General features: G+C 39.0%; 2 protein-coding genes across 2 annotated transcripts in view; one reads left to right on the top strand and one right to left on the bottom strand. All coding sequences in view use genetic code 11, as the record gives it.

The window, feature by feature from the left end:
- Positions 1 to 448: 448 nt before the first annotated feature.
- Positions 449 to 22,708, bottom strand: EGR_00021 (Calcium-dependent secretion activator; the record flags this gene model as incomplete). Its single annotated transcript, XM_024489270.1, has 27 exons — positions 449 to 610; positions 2,031 to 2,117; positions 2,160 to 2,264; positions 2,305 to 2,412; positions 2,738 to 2,896; positions 3,416 to 3,632; positions 3,714 to 4,329; positions 5,095 to 5,256; positions 5,671 to 5,827; positions 6,511 to 6,608; positions 7,160 to 7,186; positions 7,263 to 7,386; positions 7,670 to 7,838; positions 8,604 to 8,809; positions 9,178 to 9,293; positions 9,543 to 9,950; positions 10,989 to 11,097; positions 11,683 to 11,886; positions 12,080 to 12,191; positions 12,319 to 12,443; positions 13,107 to 13,565; positions 14,017 to 14,097; positions 16,067 to 16,300; positions 16,718 to 16,888; positions 17,966 to 18,086; positions 21,224 to 21,865; positions 22,602 to 22,708. 27 exons carry the CDS (start codon positions 22,706 to 22,708, stop codon positions 449 to 451), a joined length of 5,286 nt encoding a protein of 1,761 aa, XP_024355948.1.
- A 1,772-nt stretch (positions 22,709 to 24,480) lies between these two features.
- Positions 24,481 to 27,807, top strand: part of EGR_00020 (Glycosyltransferase-like protein LARGE2) — a gene marked incomplete at both ends in the record, with an annotated part of 10,601 nt that continues 7,274 nt past the window's right edge. The window contains 2 exons of the mRNA XM_024489269.1: positions 24,481 to 24,496; positions 24,643 to 25,088. Of these exons, the coding sequence (XP_024355947.1) occupies positions 24,481 to 24,496; positions 24,643 to 25,088 (462 nt within the window). The remainder of the gene's footprint in view (positions 24,497 to 24,642; positions 25,089 to 27,807) is intronic.

The following is a 27,807-nucleotide window of genomic DNA, read 5'->3' as shown; positions in this document are numbered from 1 at the left end:
TCTGAAATAACTTACGTATATTTTGACGTAAGAACAATCCATACGTAAATACACTATTAACGACCCATCAGTGAGATAATTTGAGAGGCATGGACATTTGTGCCCACATAAGGACTAGTACGTGGAAGCCAGCAGGTAGAAAAAGTTACCACAAATTGAAGATGCCCAGGAGATCCAGATAAAAAGCCGCTTCGACGGCTGGTGTTGATTGCAATTTTGTGCCTTATAGGCACAGCAGTTCAAGAATGCTCTTAAGCGCGTATGAACGGGGAACAAAGGGCATCTAGGGTGACAAATTATAACAGGGATGGGTTCGACTCTACCCTTGAATCATAGCAGCAATAATGATAGTGGTAGCAATAATAACAAGAGCAAGAGAAGGACAATAGAGATGCGTTGCGAGCAGTAAACAAATTAATGAAAGACTGGGGTATGGTTGGATGTGCTTTTAGGTTTGGCGATGTCTAAGACCTGCGCCCTGTGCAAGAGTGCTCAGCCCATCACCAATCGCTCTAATCAAATTTTGACGGCCAACCGCTGTGGACGATTGTGCCGACGAATGAGATCGGTCATGCGTGCTGGATGAGACCGACAACGTTGCCTCCTCAACCTACAAGACACCAAAAGGAACGGTGGTTCAATCTTAACCACCGGAGGAGCAATTTGAACTCGATGTTCTTAATGAGTCAAATAGCTTTGGATTTCGCCTAGTTTTAAAGAGCACGGCAAAGGTGAATTTGGGGTTGGGTTTGCGAAATGCCCAACACTGAATGCTCAATTTCCTATTGTTCTTCCAGTGCCAAAATTCACTTACATATCTCAAAAAACCAGTGAATTGAGGGCATTAACTGCAGACATCATCCTTTGTTGAGGATGTCTGCAATCTCACAAAAACACTCCTTTTCGATTTTTTAGAATTTCCATTTGATCCCTAGTCTCAGAACCTTTTAGAGTCGTGCTTCACCCACTCTTTCCTGATTGGCCTACATAAAGCAAAGATGTGTTCTAAGCTTCATGATGACCGCTCGAAGGTCAAGGTGAATCAGTTACTACAATTACACGTGCCTGAAACCGCCGACACGCAAACTTACATGCATGCGGTCTCCGTTCTCTAGCCGCCAGACCCGTACGCCTTAAACATACCCACCTTGCCCGCCAATAATGTCGATAATAAAGGCATCTGGAACGAAGTCTTATCCATGGATTACCCAGTTGGGGCCTTGATAGGATCCAAGCTACTTCCGCACATAAATATCAGTCTATGACAATAGGTGACTCGGTCCAATAACATCCTTAGAAAAATGAATGCGACTTCTGGTCTTGAAAACAACATAAAGGCTGCAATCTTAAATAAAATTTAGGCTTAAAAACTCCTTCTGGACAAGTTATGCAAAAAATGGGGGAGGGAAGAAGAAGGCACTTTCACACGGTACAATCTAATTGTACTGCAAATGCTAACACTTAAACCAGCAAAGTAGAACCTCTTGGACCGGACAGAAATACACAGTGGAAGAGTGACACAATCGAGAAGCAAATGTACGACTAATTACGAAAAAAGGTGTTCAAATAAACTGGGAACCGTAAAAAATGAAATACCATTGGGTAAAATAACCTTTTTGATCCTATCAGTTTTTACCTTTTCTGCATACAGTCCAGGTAAATCAGGTTTTCACAATCGTAATCTTGAGTTCCATAAGTAGGCAGTGAAAAAACATGGTCCTACTTTTCTAGGTGAGTGATTTTGAAGTGCTCTAAAAAATGTGGTTTCAGAAATGTCGAAAGTATTGACACAACAGAACGAGTCAATCGAGAAAAACAAGCTTTCGTGATTTGAAGATGCGCAGTAAATCAAAAGCGTAAATAATTTTGTTCAAAAAAAACCATCGGAAATAATCACCACGTAGGGTATTCCTTACATCATCTGGATTCTTGCTCATCAATTGGCACAATTAATTGACAGTAAAATGAACTATGGTCATCAGTTATTAAGATAACGATGGGATTAAATAAGTAACAAATATTAACATTACCTGAAGCCGGTGGCACACGTTTTTGTAGGTCGTGTTTTCCAAGACATGAGTAGCCACACCCTGAAGCTCAAAGTCGGAAAATGCCTTCTACGAAGGTATTAGTTTGATGATATTCCCAAACAAACTTACCCTCACAATTGTCGCAAGGCATTTTATTTGGTAGGGATGCAAAACGTTATTGCGTCTTTGCATGAGCCACTCATGGATCAGGCGTATCTGGCTCGTGTACCAGTTCTAACGAGGGAAATTACATTGCTAGTGTTTAAAAGCTCACCTCAAATATTGAGAGCAAATAGACGTCATCAACGAGGTTCTGGCACAGAATTTGAAGATTGCTACTTATAAAATGTGTGTAATTCCGGCCATCTTCATCCACAGGTTTCTGATAAAGGATGTAAATAAACAAAAGACTTCTGATTAAAAGTGTGTACCAATATGAGGAAGTATATGCAAAGTTAGTTTTTGTTCAAATCTATTTCATCGACGGAAAGGTCTCTCCTTAACGAAGGATGGGCAACGACATCCTTAAGTCGAATTTATTTTAAATTTGATCTGAATTACAAAATGGAAATAAGGCGATTCAGAAAAGGCTAGATCCGAGAAGAATTGCGTGCAGAAAGTATATCAAAACAATATGTAGTGTTTTACGAAAAAATATAACAACGCACACAAACGGATGAAAACATTAAAAACCGAGAACGACTAACTGCCAGTGTAAGAATAGAGGAGATTAGATTGCCCTCGTCGTATCTAGCCAGTCTGTTGAGTACGGTAGACAAAACGAAGGTCAGGTGGTCCGTGAGAATAACGCTCATTTGCCTATGAACGCCTTCCAAAAATGCTTCCGTCTCCGTGTACATCCGCACCTAGATCAAAAAATACAATTTTAATTTGGCAAAAGAGGGACCCAAGCAAAGCATGTTTAAGAGGCTGTTTATATGGGGACAGGATTTAAAGGTTCCAGTGGTCTCAAGCGTATTCCAATTTTAACATTTATGTTGCACAGCCACCTATGAGGAAAAGCAGCCACAAGCTGATTCTGTGCTTCCCAGACGGAAGTGCTTAAATATTAAAAATATGGGAAATATGCCACGAAAAATACTCCAATGAAAAAACTTAACTAATATAAAAAACAAAGAACGTTGGGATACTGATAGACAGCAAACTGAAACAAATCAAAATAGTCTATGATTTATCGAAAAGAAGTTAAAAAGAGGACACCTCTTAAGTCCATGAACTTAGACTCATCTTTCGGAGAAGCTACTATTAAGCCCAAGAAAACCTAGATCACCTACTAAACTGCAAATAAATTTCAAAATATTTCAAATATAAAAAATTATCAATTAACCAAAGCTGGATTTTGCCTGTAAACGCCCAGTTCCTACCGAGGTTGGGTGTGAAATGGAGATGTCGCCAGGGCTGTCTGATCTACTTCCCTGTGGAGCATCACCTGCGACTTCAGACTCGTGCTGATGACATAGAGGAAAGAGTTGCATTCGAATGGCTGTAATTGTGTTAATCATAGTAAGGCACTCCAGTGGCACAACGAATTCCGTCGACTTGTATGACTGGCGAAGGTTTGAGTCCAGTTCAATTAAAGTTCTGTAAGAGTAAAAAGAAGTAAAATTTGGATAAAGGATAGACTTTTCAGAGAAATAACAGTAAAATGCGATTTAAAGAGACCTCTTGGCGGCCTCTCGAAGAAGGCTCGAGCACATTTTCCTGGTTTTTTCAGCCCAACCCGCAGCTTTAACACGCTCTGGCCATCCAAGATCAGCAATGAAATCCTTGAGAACGTGAAGCCTGAATATCAGCGTCCCAACAGTGCGACAACACCGAGCACAAATCAACTCTGCGGCCAAATCGGAATGCTCCAGCCGTTCACCCTCGGCGGCTAGGTCACCATCGTCATTGGTCGAGGTTGTTGGGATTGGTGTGATAAGCGCGATGGACTGCCGACCCATGTTCATAACTGACGATCGCGCGGATGCGCTAGGATTCATGACACGAGAGACAAAGGCCAAAGGACGGCTGCGGGAGAGTACGTCGAGAAAAGCGCTCGTCGGACCGACAGTGGAGGTCTTGGAGATGAGGACTTGTCTATCGGAGCTTGGATTGAGACCACTGTAGGCAGGGGAGGAGGAGCTCTCAATCCCCTCGGTACTATCGCCGGTCAGTGTTTGGTGTAGCGATCGGTTTTGCTTCCTCATGTTTAGCGAGCGATAGCTCTCGTTGTCGGTGTCGGGGTGTGCTTGTGAACTAACGGAAGAGCCCACATTAAGGTCACCTCTTGATGCAACTTGAACAAAATAAAAAAACAAAATGACATCCTTTGAGAAGTATTCAAGGTAATGTAAGAAGATTTAGTTATCTTAACTACCAAAGTACAGCTTTACGAAATGAAAGTAGAGAAGAAATATGGAACAAAATAATGTTTTGAGATAGGAAAAACAGGACTTTTATTTGTCAAATTTCAAAGCAATCACGTTCTATCCATACTGTCCTACAGACAACATACGCGCTCTTTAAAAGCCTTAACTTGAGTCCATCTTTAGTATGCGGGGCCATGTAGATAGCAATACCATGTGTCGACGCAGCAGCATAAATGTAGAAGTTATTACATCATCTACAAATTTCTGCGATAGACTAATAAGAATGCGGAAGTAATAATAAGCAAAAGTATGCCACTGACACCCTTCAGATGCGAACCTGGGTACTATCAATACTCTTCTTTGTTATGTTCATGTTTCGAAGTAAGGTAAATTATAGCCTTCATTTAAAGTATTTTGGCTATTTGGGCTAAGAATCTGCAGAAGAAACGCTTCTATGATTTTCAACGTAAAAATAGAATTAAGCGTCAAACGATGCGTCGAGAACTGAAAACGGCGCGGAGACAAATGTTGGTACATTGTCAATTTGAATAAGTGTTTAATTGTATTTGAGGGTCGATAAACGTTAGTGACTATTAATGAACTCTATGTTGCTTCACAAAAGTAGTGACCACAACAATCCTGTAAAATGCCAAAAAAGCAAACAGATAATGGGATAAGTACAAAAGGCTCACCGTTCTGAGTTCCTTCGTCTGACATTGGAATCCACGATTCTTTCTCGATTCCGTTAACCATGAATTTTGTGATAGAAGTCTCCATAAGACTGAGGTATCTCTCAACTATAGGCGCAAAACGATCCAAAAGAGCAGAATGGAATGGCCCATTGGTGAGGGTTTCTAAATCAAACCAGTAAATCTCCTTTTACAATGCTCCATGCGAATAACTGCAGATTAAATATCTAACAGTCAGGGTGAATAAGTGGCAGCACCGGATCACCAGATCTGAATGACTGGTCTCAAGCCCATTTTATAAGGGTTTGGGCAAGACATGATTTTCCATGAAAACAAATTCATGCATTACAAAATAAGCAAAAATTAAATAAAATAATTTTACTCTCGAATTGTATTTGGCAAGACATGTCATGTGACCATCCCTTGAATGCTTGGGAAAATGCGAATGTTTATACGCAGCAAAGACATTCGTTTAACAGAAAAGCTTGAAAATGTAATAACGACAACTTGGATTTCAGAATATAGTAACATAAATTTCAAAGCCTTACCACGACTTAAGGTGCAAAAACTCCCACTGACCTGAATTAAGAAGACAGCTATTGAGGAATTGAAAAATCTGAAAAACGCCCCAACTGTCAGATGGCAAGTTATCAAGCACATCTGTCATGTCCATTTGAAAAAGCGAGAGGAAATTTTCGGAATGTTCGACAAACAAATCATCGTACCAGATAAATGACTGAAAGAAAATCAAAAGTATTTGATTATGCACGGATATATCTGTAATAATATGACTACGGACGTAAGCCAATGTTGGGGAGACTTAACCACAAAAATTAGCGATTGGCCGTAATGAACCAGTCCACTCTCAAGTAGACTTAGGAGTAAGCAATAACATAGATTGACAAATTTTGGTCAATTCATCATACTATATGATTGAATGATTTAAAAGATTCGAACGATTACAAGCCATCGTAGATTAATATTGTTGACAGGGTTCTAACAGATCAGAATACAATACGACACCGATACTGGGCGATTGGGTTGTAAACATACCCTAAAAATGCTTGCTAGGTAATTATTGGATTAACGACAAACTCTGTTAGAAATTTGTTGAATAATCTATCCCAAATAAAAACGCAAAAATAACTGATTTCGTTAGAAACGGATGGTAAACGTAGTACAAATCCCAGTTTAATATTTGCGCATCTACCTATTCCAAGAACGAATTTTGATAAAAATCTCAATACGCAAAGAATACAAGGTACAAATCATTTAAATTGGAATTAGGTATGCTGGGTGAGAAAACACTTCGGGTAATCCCCCTATCCTCCCGAAGAGCATGACACCAACTAAGCCTGCACGACTCAAAAGCTCAATTTTTAAAAGCCCGTGTATCATATTTGAAAAAGGGCAACTTACCTTCGCAAAATAATCGTCATTTTGCTGAAGTGTATCTATACAAATCTCGGCAAGTCGAAGAAGATTGTGCAATTGTTTCTCGTACGTCTGAAATCCAGCTAACGCAGATAAAAGGGTGAGTAAAGTGTGAAAACGGAAAGTCAACGAAAAGAACCGAGAACATTTCTAATAACTAATCTACTAGTACAACAAATGAATGTAGGGATAAAAATCGTAAAGTAATGCTAAAATCTGATGAATCACTACTTCAGCCGAACGAGCAAGCTGAATAATAGAGGTAAAACTTAGTGAAAAGTTTCCTTTATAATATGGGAACGCTTTGTATTTTAAAACGCTTAGTTTCGTTTAAGATGTGTCATTCATCCTTGGTGATAAGAAATTTAGACTAAGTCGCAAAAAGATATCTAAAGCACAAACAAGGGCGCATATGTTTGTTGCAGATAAAACTCGATGATTGTTAGGCGCCTAACTTATTCATTCTCCAGACAAACACCAAGTAAATACATTGGAAATATCAAAACCCTAACGTAGATCAGCACTGATCACAACGTTTAAAATTGCGCTTTTACTGTATCATGAGAAAGGAGAGTTATTTCAATGCATTTCATGAAAACCATCAAAATGTCAGTTTCATTTAAAAATGACATACCATCACTAGGATTTACATTTTGCTTGGCTAAAAGGAAAGGCAAATGGACATTTGTAAGGTGTTTAAACAGTTTCAGGCAAAATTCAAAAAAGGATTTTCTTACCCTCGTTTTGTGCAAATTCTGAGATCTTTTCGTAATTTAAGATGGCGGCATTACGAAGACACACGCGGACCATAGACCTCACCGCCTCCGTGGTTGTAATTCCTTCATTTGAATGGGTAATGACCTTGTGTGTAAGCAAACAATCACATACGTTAATCCAAAACTACCGACTGAAGACAAATTATCTTCAACATATAAAAATCAAGTCTGACCAAAGTTCCCTTTACCAAAACAAAGAAACGAGGGCAACCACGCATCCTCCCAACCCCTCAAACTCTGTGCTACATCAGTACCAGGGGCAATGGATCCAAAAGCGCTCCAAATTAAAGTCAGTAGCATTTTTAAAATAAAGGACAGCGAATGGCAAATAGAAAAGAAATAAATGGTTTTACCAAACGGATTATTACTCGATCTAAAAGTAATAATAACTTTTCCAGCCCCCCATCCGGTCGATTGAAGGGGAAGTGGAACCGGAAACCCGTCAATCGCTTCTCGAGAAATGCCAGCAATCGTGTTCGAACCCTCTGGAATTCCTCCATTTCTGCATTAAGCACCGTACTTATTCCTTTCTCCTGCCTGAAAATAGTAAGGTATTCATCAATAAAATTTCTACCATACACAGAAGACGATGGATTAGATGATAGCCAAAATATTCACATGAAACTGACCCATTCAACTGATTATCACATTGAAATTGGAGAGCGAACAGTTTTTTCAAGCTCGACATTTGAGAATGTCTACATCAGCTAATTTAAAATGATATCAAATGTAATGACGGCGATAGTTTGAATCCACCGATGAGAAATACAACAAATCAACTAGTTATTACGACGCAAACAGACCAAGAATTCCCCTAGTAGAGTGACATCATAATTTTAAATCACTTTACAAATATAATAATTTTTACTTGAAAATATAAGCATTAAATCTATTTTCGATCGTTCTGTTTCGAGGGGGTCCTGATTAATGTAGGCGACAAAAACTACCCTCGATCATGAAAAAAATTACATCCAGAAAAACCCTTTGGTGGAAGTGATATTTACATATTTTTAACACGATTGTGCAGGATTGCGAGGGAGGGTGAAATTAAAGTGGAATGGATTTCAGACGATATCTACAACAGGATCCCATGATAAAAGGCATAGGTAATTTTCATTTAAACTGGAAACTAAGTAATTGCATAAAGTCCGCTTATGTCATTTAAAACAAAATTACTTTTTAGTTGAGGGATAATGTGACGCGACAATAGCAATAACGAAGCAGAATAAAGTTATCGTACTAACCAGTGATGGTAATAACTCATAGTATGATTGACACAAAAAACTGAAACTGGGGACTGACGTTTTGCCTTGCACGTGGTCAGCGCAGAGAATGTATGAATGGAAGATCAAATCAATGTCGATCATAAGATCCTGCTCTCCTAAGTTGAGCAATTCATTGAGAAAGATGAGATGGCGTTGACACTCTCGAACGCTGTAGCGATTACAATACTCATCCAGGACGAGACTTTGTGACGGACTAAGCCAACCCAGAGAAACAAAGGGGTCCTGCAACCACGAGGACAGACAAAACTACGTAGGTTGGTCGAAATTAACAAGTATTCATACAGAGGCTGAACTGTAAGTGCTTATTTGAACAGATGCGGTATCTAACCATTATCTAGAATTCGCTCTGATCATACACAAATATGAAGAGCAAAACAAAACCAGTCTACGAGATTATAAAATTAGAGAATAGCACATGGACAGGTAATTATCTAAATCGCATGAGCGGAATTTATGGGGGCTTAAAGGTTCTGGGACGAGCCAGATGGATGCATCTAATCAAACATGTACTATGCTCACATTTTGGAAAAGCCATGCGTAAGAAATGGTATTTGGGGATTAAACCATCTAGTACTGAAGAATGGTATTACCTTGAGGCGGTAATCCAACATCCGAACAAGAAGTTCCTTGAGCAAGGGCAGATGGTCAGCTTTATGAGGCTTAGCTGTGACAAGCGCATTGACGCCAAGATGCGCACCGTTGCAGTCTAAATAAACAAGATTGTATACAAAAAATTGTTGTTCCTGCAAAATTTACTTGTCCATCGATCCAAATAATATGTTTGTAGAGAAGCATTTGCATTGAATAACTATGTATCATGAAAAGATGGGATGCAAAAAATGGATCGTGCAAAATAAACTTGAGCATTGATAAGGTAAATACGTGACATGTTTTAAACGTATACTTAACCGTTTGTGTTTAAATGGTTACACAGGTATGTCAAAGGAAGGCCTACCACCTCTTCTGAAATGCGTCCTAGAGATGACGTATGTGGTCGGAACGGGTTTATGAGATTGGCCAGTGGCTCGGTGGATGGCTTGCACCCAGGCATGAAGTTCGGACTCCTCAAATACGGCAAAAGTGAGTGTGTCACCTTCACGCACGAGATTGAAGAAGAAGTGCGGTATCCGATGGCTGAAAGGTGGATTATCGAACGCTCCACCACCGCTTTCTGCGCTGCCTTGGAAGGAAGCCACCTCACGCGAGGTGGGCACTATTGCCACCGAGGAATTTTTTGAACCACTTGCGCCACCAAAAGCGCTAGAAAAGCTGCCTGATCCCTTCACTTTATTCAGCGTAGGCATCGATGAGGAGAGACCACCAGTCTCAGTGGCTAGCTCTGCCTTGGCTGCTGACACCAGTTCTAAAGTAGCACATCATGCAGTAGCTAAGTCACGCTGATCCATTCCACTTCAAGCACCAAAAACTACCTGATATCAGAACGCCCAACCATATTATTCATGTCCCTCTGAATTGGTAAGGAACCGTGGATTTCTACTGCTTATAAATATGCAGCCGATTTAACATGCAATTACCTGCATCATCTAGACCCTTGTGTTATAAAGACGGAAGCCAGGAAACAAAGGCACACGTTGAGCAATACACTACGTATTTGAGCTTCAATTTTTCCGATAAAGACAGCTATTCAATATGGTTTTAACATTGCAAAACAACTTTATGAGCATTCAAATTTTTGCTTTGTATACACAACTATCTTCTCGTAAGTTCATCCGATATATGGTCTGGATTAAAAATTGTGGTCACAGTATAGCTGGAGCCCTTGTAGTTGAAGGAATAAATAAGGCATGAATTACGCAAAAGTTGTAAGAATTGTGAATGCATCGTACAAGCGTAAATGCATTTCGTATGCGACAAACCCTCAATTCTAACAGTTTTTTTATGTTGGAACTCTTGAGAGATCAGTTCAACATGTTGGAGAAGTGATAATCCAAGTCGTTCATAAGAATTTAGTAGGCCATGATAATAATAACACTGCACCTTCAGGAAGGCCTTATCACTAGTTAACATGCGTTATTCCAGAAAAAAATATAATTTTTAGGCTTCATTTTTCAGCACCATTCTGAGTACATACAAGGGAAATGAGAGATTACCGGCTAAATAACAAAACACCCCCAAATGCGGATGAATTGGGGAAGCTAAAAAGCTTCCAAGACCATAAAATGTAGAAACAGAAGTAAAATAATAGGGATAAAATTTGCACTTCTACTATAATCACAATTCAATTGCCGAAAAGCTACAAGCTCGCCGCTAAATGATGTACAAATACAATCCCGGTTTAGGAAGAACTACTCATTTTTATTTGGTAGCGGAATCTATACACTCATGATTGAGGTTTAAGCAAAAATTGTATGCTGATGGCATTAATAGCTACGTGAAATACCTTGGTTGGTCTCACAGTAATCGACAGTGTACCCGTCCAGAACCATGCTTTCGTAGGCGACACTTTTTGCCTCCTTAAAGGCAGCCATTATGAAAGTATATTGAGATACCTGTGGGATAAAAAACGCTTATTTAGTATGATGAAAATCCTATTTAGCTAAAACTAAAGTGTTTGAATGAACAAGTACTATGCTCTAAAATCCACACTGGCACATCTACTAAAAACTTAGACGATAATGTCCCATTTTACATAATACCTATCCCTCCTTCCAGACAACAAATTTCAATTTTAAGAATGACTTCCCTTCAAAAACCCAAAGTGCGGACCACCGCTACTTACAGAAGCTATTTACCTTCTAAATGTTTCAAAGAAGTTTGACTACACATCATGTTTATAAAGTGGCAGGAGTGGGTTCAGGTTTCAGCTCCATGGCGAAGAGCCAAATTAGAGGATCTGATCCAGAAATCGGATAAAATAGCAAGAAAAACAAAATTACTGGGTATGGATAAAGCTGAAGTCGCATAATTGGTGAGGGTACATTTCAATACAGAGCATACTATCACTATAAGTTTGCTGATGCTTTGATGGATATTACCATGGGGACGAAAAATTGGTTCCATAAGAAAACAATGCAATCGATTACTTTGAAAAAATACTACGAAATAGGCACAATTAGATTTTCCTTAGGATGTACCTGTATGAGGCAGATGTAGCGAATTTTCCACTTCTTGAAAGTGGATCGGCCTTGAACCCAGCAGAAACCACAGTGTTTCAGATTTGATGGACACTCTTGCCTTACGGCAACTTGCATTTCAATGACGTCGTTGCAGCGCTTGGTTGATTGCAGCCTGTACCAGGTAGGAAGATGGGATGTAGATGGGTTTGAGAGAAGCATAATCTAAAGAGAAAAGCCCGAGATTTATGGCAATATTTATGAACTCTACTTATCATAAGTAATTAAGAAAAATCCAGGCTGCGTCTGTGCATAGAGCAAATTCATTAATTAGAACTTATCAATCCAGGCGAGGGTAAAAGAGGTATAGAAAGGAGACTGCGACCTCTCAGAGCTTGAAAACGAAGAGTGCGCTTACGCGGCCGAGTTCCTTGTGATCTAGAGAGAGTGGATTGGTACTTTCCTTCATTAGTTTTATCTTTACACAAGGAAGCGGATGAGGTGTTTCAAATTCAGCAAGAGTGTCCCATCTGCAAACAAAAGGAATTCAACAATCTGTACATATCTTCCGGCAGCTTTTTATTCAAAAATGCAGTTTGACTAACCAGGCACCAATTTGAAAGGGACGTGAAGCATGTAGGTGGAAATTTGACTCACATGGGTTTGGCGGCTTTGACAAAAGCAGTTCGTTGTCGCTCGGGGCACCCCTCTACCTCAATGGTACAAAAGAGCTGCTTGCTGCTAGAGAGGTGCCTGAGCGGACGAAGTTGACAAATTAGGATCTGTGCAGAATAGGATACATTTTGAGAATAGCTGATCACACTTCCTTTAAAAAATCGCATGCAGATATACCACATCTGAACCCACTTGCAACATACCTTACAATAGTCCACGTTAGAACTTAATTTTACAATTCGGACGTAAATGTAACAGAAAATAGACAAAGAACATACTACGACTCGATAGCATCAGTTCAAAGAGAATATCCAAATTCAATCACGCAAAATTGCACTTTCCTTTTAATTAAGGAATTCAAATTTTCAACTTTCGTAGACTTAAGGGATTGGAAAATACTTCCAAAAGCATTTAAAGTGTGATAGTTGCACAGGTATTCGAATATCCCAAATGTTTTAAAAAACAAAAGCAAAACGGAAGGAGACCTTATCCGAAGTTAAACATTGAATGATATCTGTTCAGTGATGCTCCAAATAATCCAAAGCGTTGAAAGATATCTATCCGAATACCATATAGCCCCCGATGCATTCAATACCATTGAACCCTAAAATCGTTCTACAAATCTAGGAGGATAATAACGGAAGTATGACTATTGAAACATGCTTCATGGAACTTGAGCTACTTCAATCATCATCCATCAAAAGATAGACCTGTATTTTTTAAATAACAGCAATAACAATAATTAACGCTTCTCTCAACGAATGACTCACCTCAAGGCCGAACGATAACTGGATGGATAATTTGGAGATATTTCCACCCACATGATTGATGGAGGGTAACAAGTGTACATTTCCTCCTTCCATCAGTGGTTGTTGCTGCTGCTGTTGCTGGCCCCCATTAGCAGCCCAACCAACAATGGAAGTGTGCCTACCCGACGACAACCCATCCGCACCACCCCTGCGGTCCTCGAGGCCCCTGTTCTGTGACCCCTGGACTCCGACTGTAGACAATGGGTTCTGCGCCAGCTGTGCGTGGCCAGAGTACTTTTTAAGTCGGCGCTGCAACTGGACCACCACACCTACAGCCGACCCAGATCCAGTAGTATAGCCGTGGGACTTGCCCACAGGTACTGTGTCCAACTGCAGCATCAGCTGATTCAAATTGTTAATCTGCTCCTCCACGTACTGCACTTCCATCTCCTTATGTACCATCTTGGGGTAGCGACGATTCTATAAAGTAGAAGAGTCAACAAAATGTAAGGCATTTAGCAGTCCCACAGGCTGACCCGATTAGGCATATAAAGTCTTGTGCATGTGTTCCACACTTTTATGTAAGAGTTATAATTAAAACACACCTGAACGTACAAAAACTTGCTATAAAAGCAAAAATGCTATTCACTAAACTTTTTTGCCTTTTTGGTGCTTTTCTCTTTTCCTAGTGACCAGAAACACATAAGCATTTCATTTAAGGCCATGATATCGCGAATAAACTTCCTAATTGAATGGTCAATTCGACTGGATAAGCTTAGATAATCATTCCCCAACTCCTGTGTGTCACATATCCCAATCAAAATTCCAACGAAACTAGAAAGGCAATGATTTTTAAAGGCAAAAAAGTAAAGCTTGTAGTACGAAAATCAGTCTTCATACACCAACAATGTGATAAAAAGCAAAAACGTACAGTCGCCATTTCTTCTAGAAAGCCTTTTCGATCGGCTAGCTCTCGTCGAACTTGTGCTGCTTGCTCATCAATATTATCCAGCTGTAAAAAGTCAACATTATTCTTGCAAATTCTAGAAAAAGTGCACACCTCAAATCAAATTTCAAAGAAAACAGCTTAATTAATTTAACCCCGAAAATTTAAGTAATCAGTGAGAACCGTTTCCTTAGAGATGCACTAATGGGGGACAATAGCAATTTTTTGGAAGAGTTTCAATATAATTTAGCATAAGGGAATAGATTGAACAAGCTCACTGTTTGTTAGATAACCAAATAAGTCCGAATTATTTTTATCACAAAAAGTAGATAACTGTTGGAAGCTTCTTAAATAATTAAATTGTTTAAGTGTTCATCATTATGAATTTAACTTTTACACAACGTTTAATGCCTAAAAGTGAAAAGGCTAGCTCTAATCATCCCCATTTTTAGTTCGCCTTACTTCAACACTTTCTATGTCGCAAACGATTGTCTGATGTCAAGAAAAGGTGGTCATTATCAATTTGAGGAATATCAAGGGAAAATGGTGGTAAATGCAGTATGAGGACTTAAGTTGTCATGTAAGGATAAAATTTTCTTCCTATGGGCTACCCTCAAACTCCTCTAAAGAAATTTCTCGTGCGTACTTCCAAGTTGTAACAATTTGATAAATCACGGATACATTTGTTTGGTTTTCAACAAGTGAACCGTTTTGCTTGCAGTCAACTACACACAAAACAAGTGTAGTTTTCTGGGAGGAGATGAAGTAATACGTGTCTCAGACGTGTGGAGTTGTGCATCCTTCGGAGAAAACCAATGGTATGTTTGTTCGCATAACGCTAGAATTCAAAAGTTACTTCGGTCGGCTAGTCAAAAAACATTTAGCATTGATGTTTTTAACGTAAAAAGGTGAACAAACTGATAGCCTTTGAAGCTTATTGTTTTCTAGTGTTAATGAATGTGGGACTTATTTGCTCACTAGCCTTCACGACTTTCCAAATCAACCTAAGTATAAATAAGTTGCTTCAGGAAACATTTCCAGAAGTTCTTATCGGGGCCATCTCGAAAGAGATTCTCAATGATGGCACTTAATTCTACATTACCAAAAATAGACATCATTCCTGAATGTGCTGTATATGCCCATTAGTAATCTAACACCGGAATCAAACAAACGCAAACTACTTCCGAGTGGTACATTCCACTACCACATCTTCACCAAGTGCTTCGGGACCAAGTTAAACTAGAACTGTGAGGCAGACAAGCTCGAATCGCATCCACCAGGTTCAATCAAAAATTGTTCAAAATAACAGGAAGCCATGAAGAGCACGGTAGAGCAACGTTGTGGTAAACCGACAAGCACCTATGCCTTATAACCCACTCACCATCTGATGCTTGGTGAGTAGGGAGCATGGTTTATTGAAAATAAAAACACACAGATGGAAGCATGCCTCAAACTGCAGTGCGATCAGGCAAAATGATTAAAAGTATGCGATTTCACTAAAATGTTAAAACAAATCAGTGATATCACAAGAAATGACTGAGGTCATAATTTGCATTTACTATACGATATTGTGAGAAAACAAAAGAAGATATGACTGAGGAATTAGAGGGATTTTGAGAAAGACTGGTGTGCAAAAATCCTTTATGGAGGAGTTTGCAAAGGAATTGGGAGCTTATACTAAGTCACTACCAGTTGAGTCCCTTAAAAGCGCGAACCTTAAGCGCAGGTAAATTTGAGGACACATTAAATAGAAGACAATGACCCCGAAGTTTATTTGTTCCGTGAAAAAGTACATCGCATCGATACTTCAGCGAACGCACTCATTGCTCTAGAATAGTGCGCAAATGAAGGGACAGGGTTAATTCCACACATGATCATCTATCCAAAGTAATGCTCAAGTTGTTTTATTTTCAAGACGAATATTCACTAGCTTTATACCTAAAACATTTAAAATAAAAAACTGATTTTTTATCACGTATGTGAAGCATAGGAGAATCAAATGAACAGTCTTCGAAGTGCAAATCCTACGTCATACCTGACAGGCATTGTAGAGAATCTGGTGCTCATACTTCTTTATGAAAAGAATTCGCATAAATAGGTCGTAGAGTTGTTCTTTGGTTGGATTGGTCAATTCCAGTTGAGGAGAACCAAGGCGGTTTGCAATGGGACAGGGTCCTTCTCCTCCGCGGCATATTTGGTCAAACTTCACTTTCCAGGCACCTATCACAGTTCGCTTTGGTAGCCCATCAATTTCCTCAAACCGTTGTAACTAAACGCACAATAAAGTTTTATCAACCGACTTTTTAAAATTTAGCAAAGGTGCCACAAAGCTTTTAATGGGCCCACTTTTCTAGAACTACATACAACTTCCACTTGAAGTTCGTGGAAAGCTCAGGAATATGCTTGCACTAACCTAACAAACACCATTTCAGGAGAATCGATCGACACCGCGATAGCAGGATATAGGTACGTGCCCATTAACTCTTCCTGACACTGATAACTGCAAGCAACTACTTTAGATCATAGTACCCCTTTCCATATGCTCCGGTAATAAGTAAGCAAAATAAAGGAAACACGATTTTTGATAGACATACAGTCCATATGGATCAGCAATAATATATGCATTAAGAAACCTTAAGTTACAAGATTCTAAGGTAGTATGATTAGTAATTGAGACCGAACGCACCCTCTGTTCAATGCTCCTAGCGAAAACTCCTCGAATGTCGTTCATTGAAAAACCACCAGCTATTACCGCACGTTCAACTAATTCATTCCTGAGGTAAATTTCATCAAAATGGTGCACTGCGTTAAAAAATGCCTCATCGCAAACTATACGCAGGTCTTTGTTTAAGAAGGCCTAGGAAAGATAAAGCAGTGCATAAAAGCAAAAAATAAAAAACGGAAAACCCCACTTGCAACCTTGGAGCTGTGCGGCTGTAACCATAGCTGGACATCAGATTACAGAATTTCCAAGTAGTTAGCATTTTAGAAATCAAGTGGAGGCACAAAACCCACTATGGGGAAAATGAGCGCCTCCAATTCGACTAGCTAAACCTCCCAGGGTCGTGTAACCAACCATACAAAAGAAAGTGTACCAATGAATTTATGAATCAATGGGCAAATGAATAAGACAGCGCAATTTTATCACAAAGTGCGTTAAAAGGGGTACTAATACTTCACTTGCAAACTTACACCGGATATTCTGTAGATGAGCAAGGAAATACAGCAAGTGAATTAAGTTAACTGCACTTTGTGGCCCCTTTACAAAGCTCTTACAAGAAGGCACAAAGAATACTCTAAGAAGCGACAGCTTCGTTGGCAGTTTATTTGGGACTGACGGCCATGAGATACGTCCATCAAGAATCGAGGAATCCACCTACTATCCATTAATATAATAGATTACTTAGGTAGATTTAGTGCAATATAAATTGGGATGGCAGTTGACATTAAAACCCTGAACGAATCAGATGCTAGAGCCATTATGTTGAAAAAAAAAATAGGTACGGGTTCACATTAATTTCTTTATGACAAAGTGGTCAAACATTAGGAATAACAGACTTTCAAAAGAAAAAATCAATCCGTTAAGTTGTTACAGCTTCCGCTTTAATTTGGAAATGCGAATTTGAAGATCGTAATATTTCTGCAGAGCTTCCCCAAATGGAACAGTAATCCTAGACTTTTCAAATTATCCAGATAAATTGCTTGATCAGTGTCCGAAGGGCGAAAACTTACCCCAATGCTATCATGATTTTAAAGAGTGAAAGTTCTACTGTTATAAAAAGATACTTGCTTATATTTTAAAGTGGAAATGGATAAGAATATAGTTGTACACTTCATCAAAATGGATTTTGAATATTAGACACATAGCTTTACAATCAGCATATCACAGTTAATTTCCAAAATAAGAGAAGGAAAGCAATTAGATGGAACGCACAGTGAACCGTTCCCGGAGGACGCCCAAGTATTCTCGAGTGACTTTTAAGTACCGTCGAACCGGATCCTGTGGAAGAGGCACTGTGAAAGGGTAGGCGATGCATCGAAGAACAAAAATATATCTACGGGAAAAGTGGTGGGTTTTTGATAACATTCATACCTTTTCAAAAGGAGTTTAACGTAAACTGTGCCCCTTTATTTCCTTGTAAAAGAAATACAGAACTGGTGTGACGATTCACCATATGCAGTCCATGCACTTTTTTAAATAAATCGAAGAACAAGATATGTTTCGATATCATCAAGTGTCCTGTCACCAGTAAGTGAAACGGCCTATTGATAATTAAAGGCAGATCAGTTATCAATAGTTCATCACTCGCTTAAGTAAGAAAATCAGCTATAGCTTAAACATCTAGAAAAAGTTATATTCACGAATACAAATAACTGGTAGTTAAAATTCCTACGCGCAATGCAACTTCTAGCGATTGGATTATGATCAGAGACAACACGTTTAATGAATATGGTTAAAACGATACTAGCATTAACAGTCAAAATGGTGTAGTCTTAACTTAGTTAACCCGGATGATGCATATTGCATGCCAGCATTACGCAGCACTTATTTCAAACAGTTAAGCTTCAAATCAAAGAGTGGGTAGTACCACAAAACTTTAATCAGCAAACGTCATTATCCTGTATCACCGGATACCTACGATTGAAATAATATAAATAAATAACAAATAAATAGCAATAATGCAGAACTAATTATTCTCACGAACACATTATGAGTTTGTAAAGGGATTGAACGAATCAGAGTTCGACAAAACTTTATTCCGCCCCAGAAACATCCATTAAAGTGGAGTGAGGATAAATTTCAATACTCAAAAATAATAAATTTTAAATTAATTGTAAATATTTAAAAGTATGGGGATGTGTTATGGTACCGCTATGAAGTAAACGTGGGTAGTAGCATGTTCTTGATGATGCACGGCAATCGAAATTAGTTGCTGTACGGGAAATATAAACATAACTGGTTCTAAAAACTAGGTTTCATGCATAAATTGGATACAAATCATCCCGAAGAAGGTGTAAAAAACGATCTATCTCCTCAGTGAGTCCAACTCTCAAATAACCGCATTTTTACAAGGAGTAGAAAAACTGCAGATGATTCATATTTGCAGACTAATTGAAGTCACCAAGTTAAAAATAGCAAAGAAGGAATCCAAATTTAACGGCAATGTTAAGCAAAAATAGTCAAGCACAATGACCCGATAATTGTAATGCAAGTCGCATCGTATTCGTAAATTATAGTACAGGCACCATAAATTCATAATTATACAAAAACTGCTATCCAGTTTTGGTGAGAAATTTGCAAACCTGACTTAAAAACCCTGGGTGGTAGAAAAGAAACAGGATGTTGCAATTTCCCCATTTTACTTTGAAGTCTAGTGCCATTTGGCGATGCAATAAGATAACTTGGGTCTAGTATTCATAAGAAAATCCAAAGAAAGGAACATTTGCAATAACTTCAGTCTGTTTTACCTTGACAGCTCGGGATCGTCATTATTGAGCACTCAGGAAAGGGATTTTTTAGAAGAAAGGAACCTGTTTGCACCTCACTGTGCATAATGATAGTGAAAATGGATGAAAATTGCCAGTCTGCTTGCAAAACAAAAATCGAACCAGGTCCTACATCAAGACGAACGAAGTTCAGAGCACCTAGAAATTCATTGCACTGCTAAGCAACAGTAGGGATTAATCACGTCCCTCGATGCATTTGCGCGAATCGGCATAAGGTTTAGATGCTCAGTTGTGTTACAAACAGTGGAATCAAACTACTCTAATACATTAGCTACTTAAGCACAAAAATGCAGGATTAAAATCTGGTTTTTCAGCTTCAGAACTGGAAATTTAACAACGAATGCCTAAATAAGTAAGAAATCATATTTTTTAATAAATACCATATTTTATGGCAAGCACATGCTGCCTACATGCATTTTATTTACAAATGCGATTAAGAGAACTGGTGTACTTGCTGAATCTGAACAATGGCAAGGGGGCGCTCAAGCTAATTTGTAGTTTTTGTAAGAAAGATGGTATTTAAACAACTATTTTTGTGGGAAATTCAAATATATTACAATAAGTAGGGCATTAAGACATGCAAAGGAGTGGGTCGAAAGCTTCATTGCATCGGCGTAATACACATCAACAGAAAATACCGAAAATAATGCTTAGCATAGACCTAGACATGCGGACACTACTCATTGCGGTAGATTAGGCTTTCAGAAGAAATACTTGGAGTTCATTATTTTCTGCGTATATGAAGATGATGGAAATACCTCATAATTAAAGGACTAGTGATAATTTTTCAAAACATTCTGAGCATTAGGATATTAGGGACTGGGTTCGCTTGTCTAAATGCGCAAGCTTATCAACTGGAATGCCCGAGTAGGATAGAGAGGGATACTTAAATCGCTCGCTTATATTCATTTGAAAAAAAGTGCCCTAGAATAATTGTCCACGAAAGGAAGAATCAATGCGTTAACTCGGAGTGTTCAAGCTTCTCTCGGCTCGCTGTAGCTAAGGTCATGTGACAGTGGGAAGTGCATTGTCATAAAATCCACCAAAGGCGAATCATGCAGACTTTGAAAGGAGAAAATATATAAAGTTCATAAGATCATTTTCAAATCGACCGCAGTTGTTCACTCAAGTGGTGAAAACGCTGCTAAGGATTTCAAGTAACTGTATAGTATCTCAAACTCGAGTGGGCACAATTGATCTTACTAAAAAACGAAAAAGAAATAAAAATGTGGTGGCTTCTGAGATTGCACTAGCAAGTACATCAAAAAACAAAACCTTGCTTTAAGTTATCATAAATGATTCTGACGCAAATTAATGTTCAGTATGTGGGTCATGAAAACACTGAAATAGTTTAACTCGATTTTGAGCTGGCTCTGCTCAACTAAAGAAATTTATTTGAGCAATCGTCTACAGGTCATTTTTACATGTAAGTCACCTTATTGAGCGCAAAAACCAGATTTTAGTTATGGTAGAGAACTGGATGTAAAAAATCGCCAAGCATAATTAGCAATGGTAAAGAGGCCAGCGAAGAGTGTAATCATGGTTCTGTGATGACACGGGTTACAACATGGATGGGAACATAAAGTACCGATGACTAACACCATAGTAATACATAATTAATGCTCAATTTTGAAAACGCATAATGTTGAATTAAACTAGGAAGCATTTATCCATGACAACTCACAATTGAAGTCGAAGTTTATGGATTTCTTCAGCTGTATCAACAGATGAAATCAAGCCGGTGGAAAGTGATGGATTAGAAGTCCCAGAAGTTTCACTTCGACTTTGAAAATTTTCGTCAGTCCCCCTAGCTCTTCCAACAGCACTAGGAAATCTGCTGTTCCGGAGTTCACCAATACGACCCACTCCTCCCGTAGCAGAGCTAGAAAAGGAGGTCCCAAAAATAGGAGAATCCTGATAAGATCGCGTAGTGTCATGGCTAGTTACAGGGACTGAAATGACACTGTAAGAACGAATGGAGGAGAGATCAGAAGAAGAGCATTGGTTGCTTCTTCCCGAAGAGCTCCGATCTTCAGCAGACAACAAGGGTGTTTGGAGTGTGACAACTTGATGAGACTTGTTTTCATCAGCGAAAGAATTGATGGAAGATGAAGAATGCGCCAGCATTGGTCGACGAAACTTGAGGCTAGAAGTTCGGATCGTTAAAGGCGTGGCTTTGGGAATGGAGCGTTGGGACTCAAAGCCAGAGCGTCGACTTAATAGTCCTGTTTCAACAACTTTTGAAAGTGCAGACGTTTGACGTGAGCGAACACTTCGTGTAGAATCGATTTCATCAAGATACTGCAAGCGCGAACATGTTTGGTACCTAAAAGGCAAAGTGAAGAGTGGATCCTTATAAAAGATAATTCATGTTTCGTGACAGCATACAAACTAATCGTCGGAATTCCGAGCGTATCCATCCAAAAGCACAAAACTAATCAGGAGAAATGCCTTGAGGTAGAATCAGATATTCGGATGACTCAAAAAACTGCTGACTGTGTTGAATTTATATTTTACCCCGGAAAAATATAATGTCTGGTTGGCAAAACAGATCACTGACAAATGGAAGATTCCATAATATTATGTATGAAGTATCGCATTAGTAATATTTTCCGCACTATAACACGACGTGGCGTGGCACGTGACATTATGATATAACAGCATTTGTCAACGCTATCATATAATTGCCAAATATAGCATAGAGAACATCGACAAACTGGAACTTGACGGTAAGCGGTGTGAGAAGAGCTACTAGTGATGGCGAAGAAAATAATAAAATAACGCCCCGTAGATATCCCACTTAGTTAAAGCTGTATAAAATACACGTAACCCACATAACAAGAGTCCAAAGTAATTCCGGTAAACAGGGCTGATGATCAACACCCCCTTGGATAGCAAGATACATTTAGCATTAAATTTTTTACGAAAAGAGCGCAGAGGTAATTTGGACGTAGACCAGCATTAGGTAAGAAACCCATGTAAATTCCAGACCCAAATTCTAAAATTTATGATAGGTTTCAAAATCCAAAGTCTTAAAGTAGATAAGAGCAGCCCTGTTTTACCTGAAATTTTCTAATCCACGACTATCAGGCAAATATCCACTTTTTCTACTTGAATTACTTTCATCAAATCTCACATAGTCTTCATCACTTGAGGACGAACTTTGCATCATAATGTATGATGGTTCGGTCTTTTCACCAAAAGCACCACATAGCGAAATGCAGACCTAAAGCACCTGACCAGCACAATTTTAATAATTCATGCACCGAAATGCATCCAAGTTGATTCACTAAAACCAGTAATTCACAGATTCTAAGTCTTGCCTAAAAATATTCACTTATGTGCAAATATTAAATTCCTATTGTCACGTACTTAGTGTGCATTATTTTCCAGGGAAAATGAGGCCCAAATATTAGCGGGCAACAAATCGAGTATGCTGGAAAACCCCAGGGTTTGTATCTTGTTATAGAGCGCAGAAAATAAGGCGATTAAGCAAAAATATAATCACGCTTTCAGACGCACATAGCGAAAAAGTGTATTTACGATACAAGCGAAAGGAAATGACACAAGCAATTTCCCTAGTAGAAAAGAGCAAATCAAAATCCTCTGACATGCATTTTAGCAAATTTAGCGGCCCTGCAAACTTTGTCAAAGTTAAATTAAACAACTGCGCCAATTATTTAACAGCAGAAATTATTCGTACAAGCTGTAGCGTGCTGGGCGTTGTCGAATCTCTAACGGTTCCGAGTAGTAAAGAAGTGTAGTACGACGGTAATTCAACTCGCAGTTTTAATAGAGAGCCACTTTAGACTTGGCCATTGCTCTACGCCTGTTGGGCTGGTCCTCGGTCCATGCCAGTAGTCAAATACCTATTGTATACCGAGTTTAGACCGTCCTTTATCTTTAGGGAAGTCTCAAGAAGCTACGGAAAAACAACTAGCAATAACGTAAAGAACTGTCTAAGGCAAATTCTGTAAAGTTGATAATGCTCGGGGATTGAAATGTCAACAGGTATATTGTCCGGAAGCCGCCATCTTGCATAACGAGAATGTGAACCAAGATGTGTTAAATAAACAACTATTGTTCCTGAGGAATGTTTGACACCCAGTAATTTTAAGTATGGCATGCAAAACAAGTTATTGTGTGCGCATAATTCAGTAGGTAAATGCATTTTTATGCATATAGTGGTGACGATAAAATCTGCCTTTTTTCAATGGTAGTTATTAAAATAGTTATAAAAGCTTGTTGATATCTGCAAGTCTTTAGCACATTGAATTCTGGGAACTACTAGATGCTTTAGAATTGACATCTACCACACCAAGATGTTAAGTGTTCCAACAGCATCTAATCAACAAGGTTTTTTCGCAGAATTTCGTAATATTTTGGATTTTATTTCCTCGACAATATCCTGAATGTTATAATGCTGTGTGCCCGCTGTTATGATGATCCAAATTTCTTTACTATCATGACTAGTAATTTTTTCTGAAAAAAATCTATTTTGCCTTAGATTTAGTTTTAGAGTCTGGTTTATTTTGAGGACATGGGCGATACATTTTGCCAGATATCGGTTTAAATCCGCCCCTTCCGAATGCGGTCAATAACTGCGTGAGTGTATCAACGGCGGGGCCGGGTTTGCTGTTCTTGATATCTCGCCTTGTTAACGACTGTTAGCTTGCCCCTAATTCCACTGGTTGGGTTTTTTAGTCAGGTGGGATTTTCGGTTTTGAGTGAGGTCATATTTTGTCCGCTACTGACTATTTTGTCTTATTCCACGAATACCATTTCATTGAAAAGTTCCTGAACCGATCGGTAAGTCAATTCAGCGGATGTAATAATTATCCTGTTGCAGTGCCTGCACCGTAGGATATTCATTGTCTTTGGAACCGTCAATTAAGGTGTTAACACATTCCGAGCAATCGGGTTTTTCGCTCGATCTCGTAAATGAAGCTACTTGGGAGTACAGGAATTTGCTGCCTACTTGCGTGAACTACTGGTTGAAATATCGTTAATTATTTGTTATCTGTAAATTGGTATGCTTTTACTGTACCTAGAACCTGGGGACATGTGTCGGCTTGGGCAATGCATTGTTTTTTGTATCCTTAGTGCTGATGTTGGAGACGCTGGAACCGCATCTTGTGGAGGAGATTGGCTCATCTTTCAATCAGATGAATGAGGTTTATGTTAGCATATGCGAATGTAGTGCGGGTTTAGCATCACTACATCGCCGGAAATCCAGGGTTGACAAACACTGCATTGATTTCGGTATGACTGTGTCGAATGACGAACACCTTAGCTCCTATGTTAGTGCAAGGGTTCGTGCTTGTGTTACCTTAAGTTTCGGCACATCTGTTGCCCACGGTTCAGGGAAAGTTGCCGACTTACTAAACCTTCTTCGCTTATTGGCCTTGAGAATCTTCAGTCTATGTGAGTCATTAACCAGTGCACTGAAGAAAACCATCGCGAAAGAGTCCTGCGACTTATCAGCGTTTAATAATATCGTTGAAGCTTTAACGGAAATGACTGAAAGCATGGTGGATGAGATCGATCTTGTATCCCAATGGGTCTACTCAAATGCTTTACCTGAATTTGTTGCAACCTCTGTATCCTCTCCTTTTGAATTCGCCTCTTCGTGCTTGTCTGACAAGATGTTGTCATGCACAGTATGGAGAGAAGAAGTTTATCCGCTGCTGAAATTCACAAACATGTTTAAATGCTTCTGAGCTTCTTCTCATAAAATTGTTACCTCCATATTTGTTTGGTTTTACCGCTCTGAAAGGCTAATTAGTGCTATGTTGTGTCTTGTTTGTGAGTTTTAATCGTAAATCGCAAGACTTTTTATAAAATGGTGAGCGAGGGGTTCAGTCTATTTAACCCAAGGTCTACAGGTGCGCTAGCAAAGCTGTGATGGTCTATCTACTGCTTATTTATCAGTAGGGTAGCATATCTTATCCTTGAGGGAACTGCAGTGCTGGCACGGCAAATTCCCGAGAAGTTAGCACTTACTACGGTTTTGTGCGAGAAAGTTGACATGAGCTGCCGAAACTAGAAATCTGCCCGAGATGGTTTCGGCTTGTCTCCTCGCTCTGGCTCACCTTGTCCCTTCTCTCTAAATGCGTTTTCATCCATCTAAAACCAAAACCAATATTCTTTAACGAATAAGGCATTGCTGAGCCGGTAAACAACTTTTTCCTTATCTTGTCGATAATCAGCCTAGGGAATGCTTAAAGCATGCCTATGCTTCCGGCTAAGTCTGTCTTAAAACATCAGGTAGCGTTTTCGCCCACCGCACAATCTCTGATGCGGGGGTTTATTACGGCTTGGCTAAGAAGTAAGCGCATTAGTGGTCAACTCACACACAAATGTAGGCTGTTATAAGGACGCCAAAATTCAACTTATTAGGTTTGCTTCTCATGTTCTGTCCTCTTTTAATCAAAATTATATTAGAACGGCGCCAGTTTACTTGAAATTAGGCACATTTGAATGTATTAGATGAAGCCATTAAATTAAGAACGTCGTAAAAATTCCGTGGGCTTACTCTAGGAGTTTGTAGGGAAGAAAATCAAACGGGTAGTATATTTTAATGCGCTTTGCGGGTTTACGATGTGTACCACGCATTTGATAACGTTTCGGGTTTCGAATGTGGCCCCCAAAACTAGTGTTTTCTTGCGCGTTTTTGAAGGAACTCTATCATAACCCCCCATGGTAGCCAAGTGTTATGCGCTACCATTTAACGTATTTCGCTGTTATAGTCAATCACTTTGATTCTAAGAGTACATCTGCATTCCCATCCATCCCACGGTTTTTGGAAACATTCGCTTTCAATGCATCCATTAGGCGGCTATTATCGCATAGCATTAAAAAAAGTCGTTTACGTCAAAATTCGCAACTTAGAGGTGGCAACTTTCTGGTGAGGTCTTTAATGCACTTTCTCCTTCAGAGCATGAATACGCCATACGGTGAATACTGATTGGCCAGGGAGCGTGCTTGCGATAATCACTGCCACCCTCCCAGCCAAAACCATCTAATAAAAGCACTCTTGGAGTGATTAAGAAGGCATATATACATGCAGTACTTGGTAACTTGAGAGACGATTTTAAATGAACAGTAAGTAATCAGCTTTGTGCATTAGGATTTAAAAGCAGATTTGTCCACAAACACAATTTGAAAGGCTATCATTTGACCAGAAAGCTAAATTTGCTTTAATATAGAATGCTCTATTTTGCATTCTTTACTGATTTCAAATTATGTCAATGTAGTATTCATGCGATATTAAGAGTAGGGTGCGGGAGCGTTAAACGCTTAAGGTTTTTTACGCCTTGATCAGCGTGAATGAGAACCTAGATTATTTTGTATACTGAATTGACGAATCGCATTTTAGATCTGTTAGAAAATCTCCTTATATAAGCAACCCATATTTAATAAATTCATTCATAAGTATCCAAGAGAACTAACCTAACAGTATAGTTTAACGCCAATATCTTAACATATTCTTATAAAGTAGCAGTGCTGCTCCATACGTTGCCGTTTGAGAGCATTAGGAGCTATAAGGTAAGGCTCGTCATATGTCGATTGCCATTGAGGAGGTCATTATGCCCGACGCCGTAATAACTATTCCAGATGCGCATGAATTGTTCTTAAACAACACAACAGTTGGATGCGAATTCAAGGCTCATAAAGACAACAATGAGGAACGACTCGTTCCATTCTATCTGTGTATTATTTTGAGCAAAAGAAAGACGGGTTCCGCCTCTAAATTTAAACAATAGAAATGACTTTGGTCTCTATAACAACATTGTTTTGTAGAATTTTATTAGGACTAAGTGCTCCTTCCTTACCCTTTTCATCCAATTCTCATTTACATACTGGTGTTTTCTAGTTTATGTTAACTCACACCTAGATCCCTGTACTCCTTTCCTCATGTTGTAATAAAGTTGTTATTCCAAGCACCCTTAAATACACCTTATAGTGTAACCATAAAGCTTGTCACAGTTACAAACTAGGTCATTCTGAATATGGTCGATAACAGTAGTTAGCATTATTTTGACTTAATTCTTCAGTACGCACCCAAAGATGCCTCTATCTTATCTTTAATAGATGCTTTGCTATTACAAGGGAAACGATACTATCTTTAATCCTTTTCAGCTTGAGGTATGGGATTTTGCCATTTAATTCGTACACCATGGAAAAGAACCCTAATTGACGCCACTGGAATGCGCTTTCGTAAATCCCATGTCTTCCAGCCCTTAGTTTTTACACGGCACATAAAAC

The sequence above is a fragment of the Echinococcus granulosus genome (assembly GCF_000524195.1).
Source record: "Echinococcus granulosus chromosome Unknown EG_S00001, whole genome shotgun sequence".
Taxonomy (NCBI): Eukaryota; Metazoa; Platyhelminthes; class Cestoda; order Cyclophyllidea; family Taeniidae; genus Echinococcus; species Echinococcus granulosus.
Note: the sequence above shows the minus strand (reverse complement) of the source record. Positions and strands in the feature narration are given on the sequence as shown.